At 38.3% G+C, this 22609-nt stretch overlaps 1 protein-coding gene across 2 annotated transcripts in view; it reads right to left on the reverse strand.

The window, feature by feature from the left end:
* The window catches only part of STAG1 (stromal antigen 1), a 460953-nt gene that overhangs the window by 63808 nt on the left and 374536 nt on the right, over positions 1-22609 (reverse strand). For both annotated transcript variants that reach the window (XM_040233144.1, XM_040233153.1), the window contains 2 exons: positions 21757-21874; positions 7969-8072 (listed from right to left, as the gene is read on the reverse strand). In XM_040233144.1, coding sequence (XP_040089078.1) covers positions 7969-8072; positions 21757-21874 — 222 coding nt within the window. The remainder of the gene's footprint in view (positions 1-7968; positions 8073-21756; positions 21875-22609) is intronic.

Raw genomic sequence — 22609 nt, forward strand, 5'->3', positions numbered from 1 at the left:
ATATCAAAAGCTCTTCAACTTATTACAAACAACTTCAAATTAATAATGAATTAATTACAACAAAATACAGCAATTTTATTCCAAGAGAGTTCTATTTCCTTTACACTTCTTTGTGCTATTGTCACACGTCTATGTATATTACAATCTTAACACTACAATGCTAGTACCATTGCTTTAAAATAATCTCATGTCCCTTTAAAAATTAAAAAAAATATATACAGAGCCGTTTATGCCCACCCGCATCTTTATCATTACTAGTACTTTCTATTTCTTCCTGTGGATTATAGTTTGCATTCTTTACAACTTAAAGGATTTTTTTTTTTAGTGTTTCTTCAAAGGCAAGTCTTTTAAACAATATGTCTCTCAATCTTTGTTTATATAGGAATGTTTTCATTTCACCTTCACATTTGTAAAATAATTTTACTGAATTTAGAATTCTTGGTTGGCAATTTTGTTGTCTTTTGGTGACTGTCATTTTACTGTCTCCTGGCCTTAACTGTTTCTGATAAGTCAAACTATTAAAGCTACTGCTGCTGTCTGTCCTCCACATTCTTTTTTACTTGCTGCTTTAAAGATTTTTCATTTTTGTCTTTCAACAACGTGACCTGTGTTTACACTATTTGGGTTTTTTAAAAATTTCTTGGATCTATGGATTAACATTTCTCACCAAATTTGGGTCTTCTCTGGCAATTATTAGTATTCCTTTAAATGTTTTCCTTCTTGTCTCTTTCTCTCTTTCCTTTCTTTCTAGGACTCCACTACACAAAGCTGGTGCACTTGATGCTGTTTCACACATTTCTTAAGCTCTGCCCTTTCTCTTCATCTTTTTCCCTGTTTTTTTCAAAATGAACAATTTCTATTAATCTTTCATGTTCACTGTTTCTTCTGTCATCTAAAATCTGTTGAGCTCATCTAATAAATTATAAATTTCTGTTATTGTAATTTTCAACTCATAAATTAGCATTTGAAAAACAAATTACTCACTCCTTATTTCTTGTTACCGTATTTTCCTATAAGGCTTTGAACACATTTACAAAAAGGGCTCTGAAATATCTGTTAAATCCAACAACTGGGCCTAATGAGGAGCCATTTCTTATTTCTAAGCTTTTTTTGCTTTAACACTTTAAATTAATTTTGATTTTTTTTAACCTGCCCTGGGTCTTTATTGCTGAATGTGGGCTTTCTCTGGTTGTAGGAAGTCAGGACTGCTCTTCGTTGTGGTGCATGGGCTTCTCATTGTGGTGGCTTCTCTTGCTGCAGAGCACAGGCTCTAGGCATTCAGACTTCAGTAGTTGTGGCATGTGGGATCTTCCCCGAATAGGGATCAAACTAGTATCCCCAGCACTGGCAAGTGGATTCTTAACCACTAGACCACCAGGGAAGGCCCTGAGAAATCATTTCTATTGTCTACTTCCCCCCCGAGAGTATGGTCACACTATACAGTTCATTTCTTTTTTTGGCATGGCTCCAATTTTTCTAGAAAAGCAGACATTTTGGGGTACCTTGTAACAGCTATGTATTTCAAAGTTATTTTCCTAAGTTTCACTTTAACAAATTAATCTCTAATTGAAACTGTATAACTTGTCTCTCACATGATGGATGGTTTCTGTTTGCAATTTTATTCTTTTTTTTTTTAACCTTTCTGGAAGTTTCCTCCATGTTTCAACATATCACTGGTTAGCCAATGATTTGGCAGAGATTGTGTTCAAATGCTTCAAATTTATAAGATTCCTCCTCTCTGACACCTGATTTGCTGTGGGATAAGGAGTACATTCAAGGTTCAGTCAGTTTGTTAGTTTTCTTGATTTTTATTTTCTGTTGGGTTCTCCCACGTTACCCAATCAGCCAGGGATGTAAAAAGAGTTTATTAAGCCTTTTACCATTTTCTCATTTCCAGTATTTTTATGGTTAGATTCTTGGCTGGTCCACTACTCTTACCAATTGCAGATACAATCTCTGAATGTCACAGGTGAAAGTTTCTCTTATATGTGTTTCTTTCATTAATAGTTGACAAAGTTGTAGACTTTTCTCTCTTGTTCCATATTGAGTCTTTTCTCTCTGACAGCAATTGCATGCTGGTTTTTGCATACAGTGCTGCTCTGGTAAAACTAGAGATGTCACCAATCAAGCTTGTGGGCTGTGTGCATTGTAACCCTAGGCAAAAAGGCTATAGACTCCTACAGCTTTAAACTGAAGTTTCAGCAGTTTTTCAAGAATATAAGCACACCTCATTATATTTTGCAGATACTGCATTAAAAAAAAAAAAATCCACCAAGTTGGAACTCTGTGACAACCCTGTTTGAGCAAGTCTATTGGTGCCATTTTTCCAGTAGAATTTGCTCACTTTGTGTTTCTACGTCACATTTTGGTAATTCTGGTACTATTTTAAACTTTTTCATCATTATTATTAGATTTGTTCTGGTGTGAACAACAATCTTTGATGTTACCACTTAATTTGTTTTGGGGTGCCAGAAACCATGCCCATATAAAATGGGGAACTTACTCGATGAATGTTGTGTCTCACTGCTGCTCCACCAACTAGCTGTTCTCCCATCTTTCTCCCTTTCCTCAGGCTTCCCTACTCCCTGAGACTCAACAATATTGAAATTAATAACCCTACTAACCTCTAATAAGCCTCTTAAGTGTTCAGGTGAAAAGAAGCTTCATCACATATCTCTCACTTTAAATCAAAAGCTTGATGCAGGTGAAAGAGGAGGGTGAAAAAGCTAGCTTAAAACTCAACATTCAAAAAACTAGATCATGGCATCAGGTAATATCACTTCATGGCAAATATATGCGGAAACAATGGAAACAGTGACAGACTTTATTTTCTTGGGCTCCAAAATCACTGTGGATGGTGGCTGCAGCCATGATTTTAAAAGATGCTTGCTCCTTGGAAGAAAAGCTATGAGAAACCTAGATAGCATATTAAAAAGCAGAGACATCAGTTTGGTGACAAAGGTCCTAATAGTCAAAGCTCTGGTTTTTTCAACAGTCTTGTACAGATGTGAGAGTTGGACCATAAAGAAGTCTGAACACCGAAGAAATGATGTGTTTGAATTGTATGCTGGAGAAGACTCTTGAAAGTCCCTTGGATAGCAAAGGGGATCAAACCAGTCAATCCTAAAGGAAATCAACCCTGAATATTCACTGGAAGTGCTGATGTTGAACCTCCAATACTTTGGTCACCTGATGCAAAGAGCTGACTCATTTAAGGACCCTGATGCTGGGAAAGACTGAAGGCAGGAGGAGAAGGAGACGACAGAGGATGGTTGGATGGCATCACAGACTCAATGGACATGAGTTTGAGCAAACACACAGGGAAGCCTGGATGGTCCACGGGGTCTCAAAGACTTGAACATGATTTCAGTTCAGTTCAGTCGCTTCGTCATGTCGGACTCTTTGTGACCCCATGAATCTCAGCACGCCAGGCCTCCCTGTCCATCACCAACTCCCGGAGTTCACCCAAACTCATGTCCATCAAGTCGGTGATGCCATCCAGTCCTCTCATCCTCTGTTGTTCCCTTCTCCTCCTGCCTCCAATCCCTCCCAGCATCAGAGTTTTCCAATGAGTCAACTCTTCGCATGAGGTGGCCCAAGTATTGGAGTTTCAGCTTTAGCATCAATTCTTCCAAAGAACACCCAAGACTGATCTCCTTTAGAATGGACTGGTTGGATCTCCTTGCAGTCCAAGGGACTTATGTGTATACCTGTGGCGGATTCATGTTGATGTATGGAAAAACCAATACAATACTGTAAAGTAATTAACCTCCAACTAAAATAAATAAAGTTATATTAAAAAAAAAAAAGTCTTCTCCAACACCACAGTTCAAAAGCATCAATTCTTCAGCGCTTAGCTTTCTTTATAGTCCAACTCTCACATCCATACATGACCACTGGAAAAACCATAGCCTTGACTAGATGGACCTTTGTTTGAAAAGTAATGTCTCTACTTTTGAATATGCTATCTAGGTTGGTCATACCTTTCCTTCCAAGGAGTGTCTTTTAATTTCATGGTTGCAATCACCATCTCCAGTGATTTTGGAGCCCTTAAAATTAAAGTCTGACACTGTTTCCACTGTTTCCCCATCTATTTCCCATGAAGTGATGGGATCAGATGCCATGATCTTCATTTTCTGTATGTTGAGCTTTAAGCCAACTTTTTCATTCTCCTCTTTCACTTTCATCAAGAGGCTTTTTAGCTCCTCTTCACTTTTCTGCCATAAGGGTGGTGTCATCGGCATATCTGAGGTTATTGATATTTCTCCTGGCAATCTTGATTCCAGCTTGTGCTTCTTCCAGCCCAGCATTTCTCATGATGTGCTCTGCATAGAAGTTAAATAAGCAGGGTGACAATATACAGCCTTGACATACTCCTTTTCTTATTTGGAACCAGTCTGTTGTTCCATGTCCAGTTCAACTGTTGCTTCCTGATCTGCATATAGGTTTCTCAAGAGGCAAGTCAGGTGGTCTGGTATTCCTATCTCTTTCAGAATTTTCCACAGTTTATTGTGATCCACACAGTCAAAGGCTTTGGCAAAGTCAATAAAGCAGAAATTGATGTTTTTTTGGAAATCTCTTGCTTTTTCCATGATCCGGCGATGTTGGCAATTTGATCTCTGGTTCCTCTGCCTTTTCTAAAACCAGCTTGAACATCTGAAAGTTCACGGTTCATGTACTGCTAAAGCCTTGCTTGGAGAATTTTGAGCATTACTTTACTAGCGTGTGACATGACTTAGCAACTGAATAACAAAAACTAGACTTGATTAAACTTAATGAGGAAGAAGTGTTGAAAGTTAGGACAGGTCAGAAACTAGGCCTCGTGAATCAAACAGTTAGCTAAGCTGTGAATGCAAAGGAAAACCTTCTTGAAAGAAATTAAAAGTGCTACTCCAGTGAAAACACAAATAATAAGAAAGTGAAACAACCTTATGGAGGACATGGAATCATCTTTAGTGATCTGATAAAAGCAAACCAGATATAACATTCCCTTATGTCAAAGTCTAATTCAAAGCGAGGCTCTCTCTTAAATTCTACGCTGAGAGAAGGGAGGAAGCTCCAAGAGATAAGTTTGAATCTAGTTCATGAGATTTTAAAAGAAGCCATCTCCATAACATAAGACTTCAAGGTGAAGCAGCAAGTACTGATGCAGAAGCTGCAGCAAGTTATCTAGATCTCGGTAAGACAAGTAATGAAGGTGGCTATGCTAAACAAAAGATTTGCAATGTAGATAAAATAGCATTATATTAAAAGAAGATGCCACCTAGGATTTTCATAGTTATACAGGTGGTGACTTTAAGATGAAGCCAATGTTCACTTGCCTTTCTGAGAGTTCTAGGGCCCCTTGGTGGTGGTGGTTTAGCCGCTAAGTCATGTCTGACTCTTGTGACCCCAAGGATTGTAGCTTGTCAGGCTCCACTGTCCATGGGATTCTCCAGGCAATAATACTGGAGTGGGTTGCCATTTCCTTCTCCAGGGGACCTTCCCAACCTAGGAAATGAACCTGGGTCTTATGTACTGCAGGCAGATTCTTGACCAACTGAGCTACGAGCTGCCTATCACAATATTCATTTTGCAGCCCCGTGGATCAAGGGCCCCTTGAATTACACTAAATCTACCCTGCCTATGCTCTATCAATGCGGCAACAAAGTCTGGGCGATAGTACATCTGTTTACAACGTGGTTTCAGTTCAGTTCTATTGCTCAGCCATGTCTGACTCTCTGTGACTCCATGGACTGCAGCATGCCAGGCTTCCCTGTCCATCACCAACTCCCAGAGCTGGTGGTTTGGCAAGTATTTTAAGCCCACTGTTGAGATCTACGGCTCAAAAAAAAAGATTCCTTTCAAAATATGACTGCTCACTGACAATGCACCTGGTCACCCAAGAGTTCTGACGGAGATGTACAAAGAGAATAATGTTGTTTTCATGCCGCTTAACACAATATTCATTTTGTAGCCCCATGGATCAAGGAGTAATTTCGACTTTCAAGTTTTACTAGTTAAGAAAAATTTTGTAAGGCTATAGCTGCCATAGACAGTGATTCCTCTGATGAATCTGAGCAAAGTCCATTGGAAACTTTCTAAAAAGGATTCAGCATTCTAGATGGCACTAAAAATATTCATGATTCAAGGAGAAGAGGTCAAAGTATCAACATTAACAGGATTTTTGAAGAAGTTGATTTCAACTCTTATGAATGACTTTGAGAAATACAAGGGGTTCTGTGGAGGAACTACAGATGTGCAGGAAATAACAAGAGAAAGAATTCAAAGTGGAGTCTGAATATGTATAAACTTCATGACAAACACTTTAACAGATGAGGGGTTGCTTCTTATGGGTGAGCAAAAAGGAAGTGGTTCCTAGAGATGTAATCTACTCATGGTGAAAATGCTGTGATGATTGTTGAAATGACAATAAAGGATTTAGAATATGACACATATTTAGTTGATAAAGCAGTGGCAGGGTTTGAGAGGACTGACTCCAGTTCTGAAAGACTTTTACAGTGGGTCAAATGCTCTCAGACAGCATTACATGCTACTGAGAGCCAGTTTTCAAAAGGAAAAGTCCATCAATGAGGTAAACTTCATCTTGTCTAACTTTAAGAAATTGCCACCAGCAAAAAGACTCTTACTTTCTGAAAGCTCAGATGATTGCGTTTTTCTTTAAGCAATAAAGTTTTAAATTACAGTATGTACATTGTTTTCCTAGGCATAAGGCATTGTACACTTAATAGACTACTGTACAGTGTAAATACAACTTTTACATGCATTGAGAAAAGAAAAAAATGTGCCTAGCTTTACTGCAATGTTTGCTTTATTGTAGTGGTCTGGAACTCAACCTACAATATCTCTAAGATATGCCTAGAAATACTTCTCAATTTTTTTTTTTTTTAAATCTGTGGTGAATTTCCAGAGCCCTGATATGGGTTTTGATATTTTTTCCAATTTCATTCCTTTTATTGCGGGGGTGGGGGTAGAGAAGAGGAAGGGAAATTGCCTACTTCTTCACACTACCAGAGTTAGTCTTTCCATCTGTGATCATCTCAATTCATCTGGAATAACAATGAAAGATCTAATCCTTAGGTAGGTTGATAAGGAGTCTGGGGTCCTCAAGGAGGAAGGAGTCCAGAGCCCTTGAGGAAGAAGGGGTCTGGGGCTCTCAAGGAGGAGAAAAGGACAAACTTTCTACACTGCTTTGTCTTAGTCAATATAAGAATGTATCTTGCTCGAGGACATGTTTTTCCTTAACAAGAACCTTCTGACTAATCTTGTTATCTTAAGATGTATGCTGTAGGAGGGGGTCTGGGAAGACCTTTCTATTGTCAGTTCTAATCCTGTTTATTTAAGATGTATGTTGTGGGAGAGGGTCTGGTAGAAGTATATAAGGCCTTGATAAGACTCTTGAGGGGAGGCACTCTCCATCCTCCTTCTGATGTCTACGTCAGAAGCTTTGTCCGTCCTTTTTCACTTCAATGAAACTCTGCTGCACAAAAGCTCTTGAGTGATCAAGCCTGGTCCCTGGTCCTGAAGCTAAATCTTCCTCAGAGATCACGAATCCAACATCGTTCACTGTAAGCTATCAGCAACAACACCTGCATTATTAGCCTCATACTATGAGTGAGCAGTTTAAGAAAATGGTAAACTGTCGAAAGATTACACAGATGCTAAATGGAGAGTTTGCAAAACTAGATAGTTTGCCTTCAGAGCCTTTCTGTACTTTAAACACATATGAATGTGAAAATTCTTAGGATACTGAACTAGAAGCAGGCACAAGCACATGCAGCATGGACGAAAAGAATCTACTTTGGGAAACTGAGTAGACAGGATATAAGATGAACTACCACAACATGTATCATTTACAGAATCTTCATGTGTTTAGGAATACATATGTCAGTAAATATTCAAATATTTGAAACAGTTGTTAAGTTGTTTTTTTTTTTTTTTTTTTCAGATTTTTCACTAATAACTTACTCTCTTGCCGGTACCCCTTCCCACTGGAGGATGTGCCTCAGCAGCTTGACGAATTGTACAAACCATTAGCTCTATAAGAGCACTCTCCTGACGGTCAGACATTGCTAAAGTCAAACAAAACACATTAGCATAAGTAGATAGTTCTATAATAGCCACATATCAAAAATGCACACAATTATAAAAAAAAAACCTGCAACCATTACTTAAAGACTAAGGTTAAGTTCTATTCTTTGTCCTTTTTATCTTTTCAATAATATGTATCTGTCATAAGTCAAATAAGAAAGAGATACACAAAGTAGAGAAAAAGAGGATAACCTCTAGTTTCTTCTAATACCTAATCTCTTGTAATATCATACTTCTGAACTGGGCAATGCCAAAATTTTCCTTCTATATCATTTCAAAGTTTACATATATTTTGCTTTTTTTAGTAAAAAAACATTAGCAATAGATTTTGAGTATCTTTCAAGTGATATGACATATATGAATAATTACCTTAAATAATTACAAGTTATTACATAGTTTGTGTTTCACAGTTTATTCAACCTTCTCTATTAACATTCACTCAAATTTTTCCCAAATTCTTGTCACATTTATAAAAAATTCAATAACAAGTATCATAAATACACACATATTTATGTAACTAACACTTCTACTTCGGCAGAATAAATGTCAAGAGAGGGAATAATGAGTCAAAGGTTAAAATCTTGGTACTGACAAATCAATAAGGTTACTTACTGCAATCCACACCTCCAACTGCCATGATGACAATGTTTGATTCCTTTTATTCCTACCAACACTGGATGTTATAAGTTCCTTTAATTTTTGCCAATCCAATCACTCAAAGTGGTATTTCTTATTTTGCTCCTGCATAATTAGTGGAGTGCATTTTCTTGTTTATTAAAACAAAATTTTGGAGATTCTTCTGTTTATTCTCTGCTAGCTTTTCCATTGTTACACACCTTTCTTGGATTCTTATATATTAGTAGCATTAACTTTGTCTTAAATGATGCAAATATTTTCTCACAGCTTGTTCTTTAGGTTTTAGACTCCTCATGGTATATTTTGTCAGAAATAGTTAACTTTTACAGAGTCATATCTATACTGATTTATGACTTTCAGATTTCTTTCTTTGCTTTTCAGGATTTTTATTTATTTTTTTGAGAGATAACTGACATACAATACCATATGGATTTAAGTTGTACCACACAATGATTCAATTTACTTACATTGTGAAATGATCACCACAGTAAGTGTAGCTAATATCTATCATCTCATATAGATTTAAAAAAAAGTCTTTTGGGTTTCTTGCATTGCTTTCAAAGAGCTCCTTTCTCCCAGAGATTAAAGAAGTATATTTTCTTCTCTGTCTCTGTTGCTTGCTTTTACATCTCTTATCTATTTGAAATTTATTCTGCTGATAGTATTAATATCAGGTATGGGTCTGTTTGCTTCCACCAGATGAGCACTCAATGATGCCCCCACCATTGTTAAAGAAAACCAGCTTTTCTTGGTTTATCTGAAATGTCAACCTTTTAACATGTTGGTGGGCTGCTGTCTCTGGGGTCGCACAGAGTAGGACACGACTGAAGCGACTTAGCAGCAGACACTCCTATATAGGATAAAGCGTCTGCCTGCAATGCAGGAGGACAGGGTTCGATCCCTGGGTTGGGAAGATCCCCTGGAGAAGGAAATGGCAACCCACTTCAGTATTCTTGCCTGGAGAATCCCATGGACAGAAGAGCCTGGCAGGCTACAGTCCACGGGGTTGCAAAGAGTCGGACACGACTGAGCAACTTCACTTTCACTATATACTTTGATCTATTAATATTTCTAGATTCTTCAGTTTCAGTGTTATAAAGCCATGCTGTTTCGATTATAGCAACTTTATACCCCATGTCTGAGGTCAAGGGCGGCGGCCAGGAGGAGCTACCCCGTGTCCGAGGTCAGGGGCAGGGGCCGAGAGTGCCAGCTGCGACAGCGCAGGAGCAGCCGAGAGGAGCTACCCCACGCCTGAGGTGGCGGCTGGGAGGAGCAACCCCACATCCAAGGAGCGGTGGCTGCGCGGGCGCAGGAGGGCCTATAGGAGCTATCCCACGTTCAAGGTCAGGAGGGGCTGCGGTGAAGAGACAGCCCTCGTCCAAGGTAAGGAGCAGCAGCTGCGCTATGCTGGAGCAGCCATGAAGAGATACCTCACGTCCAAATAAGAGAAACCCAGTAAGACGGTAGGTGTTGCAAGAGGGCATCAGAGGGCAGACACACTGAAACCATAATCACAGAAAACTAGTCCATCTAATCACACTAGGACCACAGCCTTGTCTAACTCAATGAAACCAAGCCATGCCCGTGGGGGCCACTCAAGATGGGTGGGTCATGGTGGAGAGGTCTGACAGAATGTGGTCCACTGGAGAAGGGAATGGCAAACCATTTCAGTATTCTTGTCTCGAGAACCCCATGAACATATGAAAAGGCAAAATGATACAATACTGAAAGAGGACCTCCCCAGGTCAGTAGGTGCCCAATATGCTACTGGAGATCAGTGGAGCAATAACTCTAGAAAGAATGAAGGGATGGAGCCAAAGCAAAAACAATACCCAGCTATGGATGTGACTGGTGACAAAAGCAAGATCTGATGCTGTAAAGAGCAATATTGCATAGGAAGCTGGAATGTCAGGTCTCTGAATCAAGGCAAACTGGAAGTGGTTAAACAGGAGATGGCATGAGTGAACGTCAACATTCTAGGAATCAGCGAACTAAAATGGACTGAAATCGGTGAATTTAACTCAGATGACCATTATATCTACTACTGCAGGCAGGAATCCCTTAGAAGAAATGGAGTAGCCATCATGGTCAACAAAAGAGTCCAAAATGCAGTACTTGGATGCAGTCTCAAAAACGACAGAATGATCTCTGTTCGTTTCCAAGGCAAACCATTCAATATCACAGTAATCCAAGTCTATGCCCCAACCAGTAACGCTGAAGAAGCTGAAGTTGAACGGTTCTATGAAGACCGACACGGCCTTTTAGAGCTAATACCTGAAAAAGATGTCCTTTTCATTACAGGGGACTGGAATGCAAAAGTAGGAAGTCAAGAACCAGGCAAATTTGCCTGTAACAGGCAAATTTGGCCTTGGAATGCAGAATGAAACAGGGCAAAGACTAATAAGAGTTTTGCCAAGAAAATGCACTGGTCATAGCAAACACCCTCTTCCAACAACACAAGAGAAGACGCTACACATGGACATCACCAGATGGTCAACACTGAAATCAGATTGATTATATTCTTTGCAGCCAAAGATGGAGAAGCTCTATACAGTCAACAAAAACAAGACCAGGAGCTGACTGTGGCTCAGATTGTGAACTCCTTATTGCCAAATTCAGACTTAACTTGAAGAAAGTAAGGAAAACCACTAGACCATTCAGGTTATGACCTAAATCAAATCCCTTATGATTATACAGTAGAAGTGAGAAATAGATTTAAGGGACTAGATCTTAGAGTGCCTGAAGAACTATGGACGGAGGTTAGTGACATTGTACAGGAGACAGGGATCAAGACCATCTCCATGGAAAAGAAATGCAAAAAAGCAAAATGGCTGTCTGAGGAGGCCTTACAAATAGCTGTGAAAAGAAGAGAGGTGAAAAGCAAAGGAGAAAAGGAAAGATATAAGCATCTGAATGCAGAGTTCCAAAGAATAGCAAGGAGAGATAAGAAAGCCTTCCTCAGCGATCAGTGCAAAGAAATAGAGGAAAACAACAGAATGGGAAAGACTAGAGATCTCTTCAAGAAAATTAGAGGTACCAAGGGAACATTTCATGCAAAGATGGGCTCGATAAAGGACAGAAATGGTATGGACCTAAGAGAAGCAGAAGATATTGAGAAGAGGTGGCAGGAATACACAGAAGAACTGTACAAAAAAGATCTTCATGACCAAGATAATCATGATGGTGTGATCACTCACCTAGAGCCAGACATCCTGGAATGTGAAGTCAAGTGGGCCTTAAAAAGCATCACTATGAACAAAGCTAGTGGCGATGATGGAATTCCAGTTGAGCTATTTCAAATCTTGAAAGATGATGCTCTGAAAGTGCTGTACTCAATATGCCAGCAAATTTGGAAAACTCAGCAGTGGCCACAGGACTGGAAAAGGTCAGTTTTCACTCCAATCCCAAAGAAAGGCAATGCCAAAGAATGCTCAAACTACCACACAATTGCACTCATCTCACATGCTAGTAAAGTAACGCTCAAAATTCTCCAAGCCAGGCTTCAGCAATATGTGAACCGTGAACTCCCTGATGTTCAAGCTGGTTTTAGAAAAGGCAGAGGAACCAGAGATCAAATTGCCAACATCCTCTGGATCGTGGAAAAAGCAAGAGAGTTTCAGAAAAACATCTATTTCTGCTTTATTGACTATGCCAAAGCCTTTGACTATGTGGACTACAATAAACTGTGGAGAATTCTGAAAGAGATGGGAACACCACACCACCTGACCTGCCTCCTGAGAAACCTGTATGCAGGTCAGGAAGCAACAGTTAGAACTGGACATGGAACAACAGACTGGTTCCAAATAGGAAAAGGAGTACGTCAAGGCTGTATACTGTCACTCTGCTTATTTAACTTATATGCAGAGTATATCATGAGAAACACTGGACTGGAAGAAACACAAGCTGGAATCAAGATTGCTGGGAGAAATATCAATAACCTCATATATACAGATGACACCACCCTTATAGCAGAAAGTGAAGAGGAACTAAAGAGCCTCTTGATGAAAGTGAAAGATGAGAGTGAAAAAGTTGGCTTAAAGCTCAACATTTAGAAAACGAAGATTATGGCATCTGGTCCCATTACTTCATGGGAAATAGATCGGGAAACAGGGGAAACAGTGTCAGACTTTATTTTTTGGGCTCCAAAATCACTGTAGATAGATGGTGACTGCAGCCATGAAATTAAAAGATGCTTACTCCTTGGAAGAAAAGTTATGACCAACCTAGATAGCATATTCAAAAGCAGAGACATTACTTTGCCAACAAAGGTCCGTCTAGTCAAGGGTATGGTTTTTCCAGTGGTCATGTATGGATGTGAGAGTTGGACCATAAAGAAAGCTGAGCGCTGAAAAACTGATGCTTTTGAACTGTGGTGTTGGAGAAGACTCTTGAGAGTCCCTTGGGCTGCAAGGAGATCCAACCAGTCCATTCTGAAGGAGATCAGCCCTGGGATTTCTTTGGAAGGAATGATGCTAAAGCTGAAACTCCAGTACTTTGGCCACCTCATGTGAAGAGTTGACTTATCGGAAAAGACTGATGCTGGGAGGGATTGGGGGCAGGAGGAGAAGGGGACGACAGAGGATGGATGGCTGGATGGCATCACTGACTTGATGGACGTGAGTCTGAGTGAACTCCGGGAGTTGGTGATAGAAAGGGAGGCCTGGCGTGCTGGGATTCATGGGGTTGCAAAGAGTCGGACACGACTGAGTGACTGAACTGAACTAATGTGTAACTCTATTCAACTAATTTGAATATTTAATTGAACAAATTTCCCTTATCTAGTCCTTTTCCTTAAAAATTTCTAATTTCTATAAAGGTCGTAGCAAGCAATTTATTAAGTATTTTTTATATGTAGGGCAGTTATAAATAACTTTTCAAAGCACTCAATTAGCAGTAGACCCCAGATATGAACCCAGGCAGTTTGGCTTCAAACATATTCACGAAATTCTGCATAAACTTTAATTTTTAATTTTTATTGGAGCATAATTTATTTACAGTGTTGTATTAATTCAGGTGTACAGCAAAGTGAGCCATATATATATATATATGTATATATAGCTCCACTTTTTTTTAGATTCTTTTCTCATATAGGCCATTAAAGAGTACTAAGTAGTTTCCTGTGCTATACAGTAGGCCATTATTAGTTATCTATCTTATATATAGCAGTGTGTATATGCCAATCCCAATCTTCCAGTCTATCTGCCTCAACTTTCTGGTAACCATGTCTGTTTTCTGCATCTGTAACTAATTCTGTTTTGCAGATTGTTCAGTTGTACCCTTTAAAAAAATATTCCACATATACCCAATGTCATGTATTTGTCTTCTCTGTTGGACTTACTTTACTCAGTCTATGTAAGTTTTAAAATCATTATGTTTAGTTCATTTTCTCACCTCACCTTTCAGAACTCTCTCAAATGCACTGGAATTTGAACTGGTATTTTCAAGAAAATTATACATTATGTTGGGAAGAACTGACATTTTAATCATCTTTCCTGCAAGGAACATGATATAACTCTTCATTTATAAGATCATATTTGACATTATTTAATGAAACATGATTTTCTTCATAGTGATTCTGTACTTTCCTTATTGAATTCATTCCTATATATATATTTTAAAACATTTTGAAACTAATTTGAATAGTTTAATTTTATCTCATTCCTCGTGTTCTTTTCTCTGTATACTTGTTTATGCTAAAGAAAAAAAAAAAGACCAATAGATATGGGGATTATAGAGACAGAACTAGGCATAAAGAAAAAAAGAATAAGCTTTGGAAGCTCAGACATCTATATTGATTATTTCAAAATAAACTGGGGCAACACCAACGAAAAGGCAAGCAAAGCTGTTACATCTTATCCCTTATTCTATACCAAAATCATCCTCAACAGGAATATGTATGTACATCTTAATTCAATCATTTTTAACACTTTTACTGATAGGAAAAACACATGAACTTTAGCTTGTTTTAGTAAAATCACAGAAACAGCTTCAGCTTTCCATTTATACTCTCTGATTCAATGCTTAATAATATGAAAAAACTTCCCATGCAATAAAACAATCAAAGTTTCTTCTTTATGATTCTAGAATTTATTTTTTCACATTTGGCTAGGGATGAAGGAATGACAAGACTATGAACTAGTGGGTCAGCCAAAAAGTTTGTTTGGCTGACAAATTCTCTCACCAACCCAATAAATGCATTTTCTATTATTTATGGAAAAAAATCTAGTTCTGTGGAAAATGAGGACAAAGAAAACCTTATCAAATATAGAAATACTCTTCTATTATACACTAAAATCTATAGATTAGTGTTGAAGAATAACCCAACCTTATACAGTATCTAACGTCATCAGCTTTATTAGTGTATAATTTGAAACTATCCATTTTGATATGGCAACCTCAAAACAACTGAAATTTGCAAGTGAAAACAAGCAAGCCTTAAGCCACAGTTGAAAGCCAAATAGCCACAATGGCAGAAAGGAATGGGTGCTGTTTGCTCTATGAATTTTCAAATAAGTACACAACTTTTTAAGTTTTCAGAAACCTCTTTACATATCATCTCAATTTCCTCGTTATTGATTTCAATCTTATCACCTTAAACTCTGGCTTTTCTCCTTAATACCACTGAAAAGAAACACTAAAAAGTCACTGATGACCTAAATCTTCACTTAAAGCTGATGGTCTTTGCACAGTCCTTTTTCTCCTCCTCTGCAATATTTGATATTATTAACCATAGCTCCCTTGAACACCCTCTTTACTTTGCCTTCTATAGTGTATAGTTATCTCTTACCATCCTTTTTATATAGCTTGCTCTCACTCTTGTTCTTCCTGCTTTTGTCCCCTTCCTATCCACAATTTTAAAAACTCACATGGGCTTTTTATTTCTATAATTTATTTTCATCTTTTGTATTTTTATTATCATTTCCCACAGAGACCACTGCAACAGTTATCTAATTGATCTTCTGCCTATTCCAAAAATGTTGACAAAAAGCATTTTTCTTAAAATGCGATCACATCACTTCCCTGTTTAAAATCTTTCAGTGGCTGCCGGGAGCCAGCACGAGGAGTACCGCCCATGGCAAAGGTCATGAGGTTAAGGGGTCAGACAGGCAAAGGCGAGTTGACAGGCAAAGGGGAGTCGGGCCTTAAGGGAGCCTCGCTGAATTTTCTCGTGCCTCTGCCCCCAAACCAGAGTCTGCCTGCCTTACTGCATTGTGCTTTTTGCCTACTTTTCTGACATTAACAGGGGGATGTCCCCCCACCACCTTTTTCTGGAAAAAGTTAATTTAGAGCTTTTAGATAATAAGTCTCCCGGGCATAATAAGAGTGTTTCAATCCAAAAACCCCTCTGATGGCTTTCTAGCCTGCCTACACGACTCTTACAGCTGCGCATGTGATTGTTTGTGGCCTCTGGACTGCCAGAGGCACAGGAAGCTTAAAACATCCTAGGAATGTAGGGGCTTTGGAGGAGTCAAAATCATTAGAATAGGACTGATTAAGGGTTTCATTTGTTGAGCCAATACTTGCTGCCAAATTTTCATATCTTTTATTTGTTGATATAGTTGGTTAATAGAAAAAAGCAAGTAGCAACATAGATCTTTGAGGTAAGTACCTTCTTTGTACTGTACCACTGTTCTACAGGGATGTAACTTTAGTGCTTTGAGGGTGATGCAGATTAAAGAAAAACAGTTCAGGGGAAATGAGATTAACATTCATTAAGGAAGAGAGCCATAAAGTGTTAACAGGCCTCTTGGCCAGAAGATAATGTAAATCACCTGAGACCCTTTGTATACAAAAAGATATACAGAAAGGGTCAGGACTGCTGCCCCTGCATGACTCTGTATCTTTCATTATGTAAAACTTAGGGTATATAAACACCTTTTAAAAATAAAGTTAGGGGGTTTTTGCACAAGCTTGGCCTCCCCCGTGTCAACTCTCTCTCTTTCTCCCTCTCCCTCTCTCTCTTTTTCAGGCTGATCCCTAGGAACGTAGAGGCTCTCCCTGTCTACTTATTTGCCCGGGCTTCTAAGACCCAGGCGAGAGGGAGCCCAAGGCAGGGCACCCTCCACTATTCAAGCGGGCACCTGTGGCCTAATGTAGACGGTGAACGTTTCTTGTCTTGAGACTTTATTAGCTCTCTGTGTAAACCAAGAAATATCAGCCTCTTTTCTCCACTAATTTTCCTACTACACTATTCTTTCCTAATCTCTTTTTATATTTCTAGTTAAATAATTCTTTCCTAAGACACCAACTCCGTCCCCCCTTCGAATTACCCTGGATCCACCGGGGCTGGACCCTGGCAAGTGGCTTTCTATTACACTTACAATGAACTAAATAAATCCACTTATGAACTTAAATATTCTACATCATCAGGCCTCTGCCTCTATCTCATCTAGTGCCGCTGACCCACAGTGCTCCAGCTATTGCAGCTTCTGGAATATAACAATATCATTCATGCTATAGATACTCTGCAGTTACCATTTCCTCTAGCCAGACAGCTCTTTTTTCCTAAAGGGTAACCCCCATATCCTTTAGATTCCTGGCTCATGGATGACATCCTTAGAATCTCCTTTTCAGATTCAATCTAACAATGGACACCTTCTTATTGTTATCACCTATCACAGGTACTTACTAACTTTTGAAATTATTCTGACCACTTAGTTTTGGTCTACCATCCCCACTTGAAATGTAAGCTCCATATGGGCAGTGAGCTGTCCCTGCTTAAGACTACACTCGCAATGCTTAGTATAACAGCACATAAAAGGTGGTCAACAAATATGTTCATATTATAACTGAATTAATGACTCACTGCCTGAAGAATTCCACTTATCCACGTTACGTCAGCCTCAACTGGATCACAGAATTCTAACCGTAAATGACCACAGAAGTTTATCTAATAAACAAGACTTTTCTTAATAAATGAAAAAGCTAAGACCCAGAGAAGTTAAATAACTTAGCTATGGCCCTGTTTTTGCCTGATTACCTGTTATCTAGACCTTCACATTACACTAAAAAATTTAACCAGAAATTTGATTTTGCTGTAGAGTACACATATATCCCCACAAACTACCATCTCTTAAAAACACTGCAAAGCAGTCTTATAGAAGTTGTGATTTATTATTATTTTTCTTTCCATTATGGTTTATGATATGATATTGAATATATTAACAGTTCCCTGTGCTATACAATAGGACCTTGTTGTTTATCCATTCTACATACATTTGGGATTCCCTGGTGGCTCAGACGGTAAAGAGTTTGCCTGCAATGCAGAAGACCAGAGTTTGATCCCTGGGTCGGGAAGATCCCCTGGAGAAGGAAATGGCAACCCACTCCTGTATTCTTGCCTGGAAAATCCCATGGACGGAGGAGCTACTGGTGGGCTACAGTCCATGGGGTCACAAAGAGTTGGACACAACTGAGTGACTACATCTTTATACAGTCATCTGCATCTGCTAGTCTCAAACTCCCAATTCAACCCCTTGCCCTATCAGCAACCGCAAGTCTGTTCTCTATGTCTGTGAGTCCATTTCTGTTTCATAGATAAGTTCATGTGTGTCATATTTTAATTCCACATATAAGTGGTATCATATGGTATTTGTTTTCCTCTTTCTGACTTACTTCGCATAGTATGATAATCTCTAGGTCCATCCATGTAGCTGCAAATGACATTCATTCTTTTTATGGCTGAGTAGTATTCCACTGTACATATGCACCACATCTTTTTCATCCATTCATCTGTTGATGAACATTAAGGTTGTTGCCACATCTTGGCTACTGGAAATAGCGTTTCTATGCACTCAGGGGTGCATTTTAACTTTTTGACTGATAATTTTGTTTGGACATATAGCAGTTGTGATTTAAACTTCTATTGGTAGTCTTTGATAACTGTTCTGAAAAAATTTTAGTCCTATATTTGCAACTGCTAACTAGACTTTCACCCACTAGAATATCTAACAAACTTCCCTTACCTAAGGTACTTAACTTCTAATTAGTCTTAAGAAAATAAGTTACTATGGCATTTTACTATATCAAGCTTATATGTGGTACAGCATGCATATGGACAAATGTATGAAAAAAAGGTGAATCAGGATTTCAAAACAGTTCTGCATTTGTTATGAATAAATTCTCCAGCCCTGCCTTTCCAGATTCAACCACATCCTAAAATTGTGGTTGATTTAAAAATTTCACCCCATTTTACAATCTGCTTTTCTAGTTAAAACCAAACCAAATCAAACCAAACCAAGCCAACTGGCTAAAAGTTAAATCCAATGTCAACTAAACTTAAACCACAAAGAAAATCTAATAATAATATACAGTTATTTTAAGAAGGCAGATTCATCTAGAAAACCTTGATGGCTAACAGTCATGGTAGTTATTTTCTGAATGACATGTTTTATATACTTAAATGAGAGTAAAAAGTTAACAATACCAAGGACTTTCCTGGTGGTCCAGTGGTTAAGAATTAGCATTATTGCTTGGAAAGAACACTAAGGGATGGTCACTATGAAGTATAGGTAATTTATTGCAGGTAATGGCTAATTCTGCTCTTATATACCAGAGAGCTGAACCACACAGAAAAGTGGGAAAAAAAAAACCAGAGAATCAATAGTAAACTATTTCATTTAATACTTACAATAGCTATTTAAGAAAATAAGAAAAAGAATCTATGTTTTAAAGAAAGGTAATCTAAGGAACAGAAAAAAGACGATATAAGTAACAAAGGATAGTTAGATATCCGAATCTGTTTCTTTCAATTCTAAAGTTCATTACAAGCCTCATTTACATCAAGGTATCATCTCCATTCTAGGAATTCATATAGATTACATGAAACAGTCATTTTTCTAACTACTATTGAGGGGAAAACCACTAGGCAATTCAGGTATGACTTAAATCAAATCTCTTATTATTATACCACATAGGTAACAAATAGAGTCAAATGATTAGATCTGGTAGGCAGAGTGCCTGAAGGACTATGGACAGAGGTCTGTAACACTGTACAGGAGGCAGTGACCAAAACCATCCCAAATAAAAAGAAATGCAAGAAGGTGAAGTATCCAACATCCGCCGAATCATAGAAAAAGCAAGGGAATTTCAGAAAAACATTTACTTCTGCTTCACTGACCATGCTAAATCCTTTGACTATGTGGATCACAACAAACTGTGGAAAATTCTTAAAGAGATGAGGATACCAGACCACCTTACTTGCCTCCTGGGAAACCTGTTTGCAGGCCAAGAAGCAACAGTTAGAATCGGACATGGAACAAAGGACTGGTTTCAAATTAGGAAAGGAGCACATCAAGGCTGTATATCGTCACCCTGCTTATTTAACTTACATGCAAGTACATCATGAGAAATGCTGGGCTGGATGAAGCACAAGCTGGAATCAAGATTGCCAGGAAAAATATCAATAACTTTAGATATCCAGATGTCACCAACTTTATGGCAGAAAGTGAAGAGGAACTAAAGACCCTCTTGATGAAAGTGAAAGAGGAGAGTGAAAAAGCTGACTTAAAACTCAACATTCAAAAAACTAAGGTCATGGCAACTGGTCCCATCACTTCATGACAAATAGATGGGGAACAATGGAAACAGTGACAGACTTTATCTTCTTGGGCTCCAAAATCAGTGCGGACTGCGGCTGCAGCCATGAAATCATAAGACGCTTGCTTCTTGTAAGAAAAGCTATGACAAACCTAGACAGTGTATTAAAAAGCACAGACATCAGTTTGCTGACAAAGGTCTGTCTAGTCAAAGCTATGGTTTTTCCAGTAGTCATGTATGGATGTGAGAGTTGGACTATAAAGGCTGAGTGCTGAAGAACTGATGCTGTTGAATTGTGGTACTAGAGAAGACTCTTGAGAGTCCCTTGGACAGCAGGGAGATCAAACCAGTCAATCCTAAAGAAAATCAGTCCTGAATATTCATTGGAAGGACTAAAGCTGAAACTAAAGCTCTAAAGCTTGGGCCACCTGATTCAACGAGTGGACTCACTGGAAAAGACCCTGATGCTGCGAAAGATTGAGGGCATGAGGAGAAGTGGGGGACAGAGGATGAGATGGTTATATAGCATCACCAACTCAATGACATGAGGTTGAGCAAACTTCAGGAGATGATGAAGGACAGGGAAGCCTGGTGTGCTGTAGTCCACAGAGTTGCAAAGAGTCAGATATGACTTATTGACTGAACAATATTCTGGGCTAGACTGAAAAACAAGCTATACAGAAGAGGCCTTGCTAGCTTTACGGAGCTAATATTCATATAAGCTTTTTGAAGATGAATGTTTTATTAAGTATACATATCCAGTCTGCTGTTCATGTTATTACACAAAGTGTAACATTAAGATGCATACTTCAGAAATTATCAGTATAGCAATTATTTCTCTGTATTTCTTCTTTTTCTTAATATTTATTTATTTGGCTGTGCTGGGTCTCAGTTGCAGCATGTGAACTCTTAGGTACAGCATATGAGGTCTTGTTCCCCTATGAGGGATCAAATCTAGGCCTCCTGCACTGGGAGTGTGGAGTGTTAGCCACTGGACCACCAGGGAAGTTCCCTCCTTATTTCTTGAACAGCTAAGTAAGTGACTTTATTGTTGGTTTCCTGATTTTAATGTTAAAAAATATATGTAACGAAAGATGGGATGATTGTGGTCTAATTAAACCTTGTATGTGAAAGGCCAAGTACTTATATACAGCAAAAAGACTCGAATGAACCATTTTTTTTTTCTTTTTACGTTAAGTATGTCAGTATTTTGTATCTGAAATCAGCATAAAGAAAACCTTGAATGCTCCATGATGTTTATAGGGTTTTAAAAACTTATGGGACATGCATGGTTGTAATCCTAATATAGATAGATGTTAGATACTATTAAGACACCTTTGCTTGTTACAGGAAACAAACTGTTCTCTTTGAAGAAAAGATACACAGATATACTTGCATATACTCATTTTTAAGAAGTCTTTTATACAGGATGGTATGATTATCAATATGAACCCAAAACAATATGTAAATCAACTTATCAAAATACTGTACCTTCCTCTCCTTGAACAGGTTCTTCTAATAGCAATTCTGTCATACATTCCCAGTCTTTCAACAGTTCTTGAGAGCTCTCCCACAAACTGTCCACCAAGTAGGCGGCATGTTCATGTAACTAAAAATAACAAATCAAATGTGACTGAAGAACATTTAATGAAGAAACTACTACTAATATATCGAGTTATTCAGCCATTCTGTTTATAATTAAAGCTGTTGACGATGTTTTCAAGAGCCACTTACAGAACACACACACACATACACACACACTTGCTTTCTACTACTGAGAATGGGGATACAATATATAGACTCAATCAATTTTTTAAAATAATAGTAAAGTTAAGGATCTCCTAGTCCAATGGCATGATCTTTAATGAGTAAACTGAGAGGACAACTAGTTAAGAGATTTCCTGAAGTTACATTTGGATTTATGCCACTATTGATTGTCTCTCTCTATAACAACCTTTAAAAAAAAAAAAAATCAAGTACCTTCTCCCATAATTTCATTTGAAACATACAACACTGGTACCAGCCTAACTTTTTATTTCTGTTTTCTTGGTAAAGGTCAAAATGTAAGTTACTCCATATCTCTGCTTTTCCCCTCTAATTTCCACTTAATTCAATGAATCTGTCATTTCACCACACCTTCACTTTTTGCTGCTTATTACTTGACTATTTTCTTTGGAATCCTTGTTCCCACAGTAAACGCTCTCAAGTTTCTCATCAAACATTTCATGCTCAACTCTTTTCTGCTTGTCAGTCACTAAACTGAAGAATATTAATCTCTTTAGAAAAGGTAAGTAGAAGTGTTGGCCATGTACTAGTTTCCGCTACTTAAAATTAACTTCTCTAT

This window comes from Oryx dammah, unplaced genomic scaffold, assembly GCF_014754425.2.
Source record: "Oryx dammah isolate SB20612 unplaced genomic scaffold, SCBI_Odam_1.1 HiC_scaffold_2, whole genome shotgun sequence".
NCBI lineage: Eukaryota > Metazoa > Chordata > Mammalia > Artiodactyla > Bovidae > Oryx > Oryx dammah.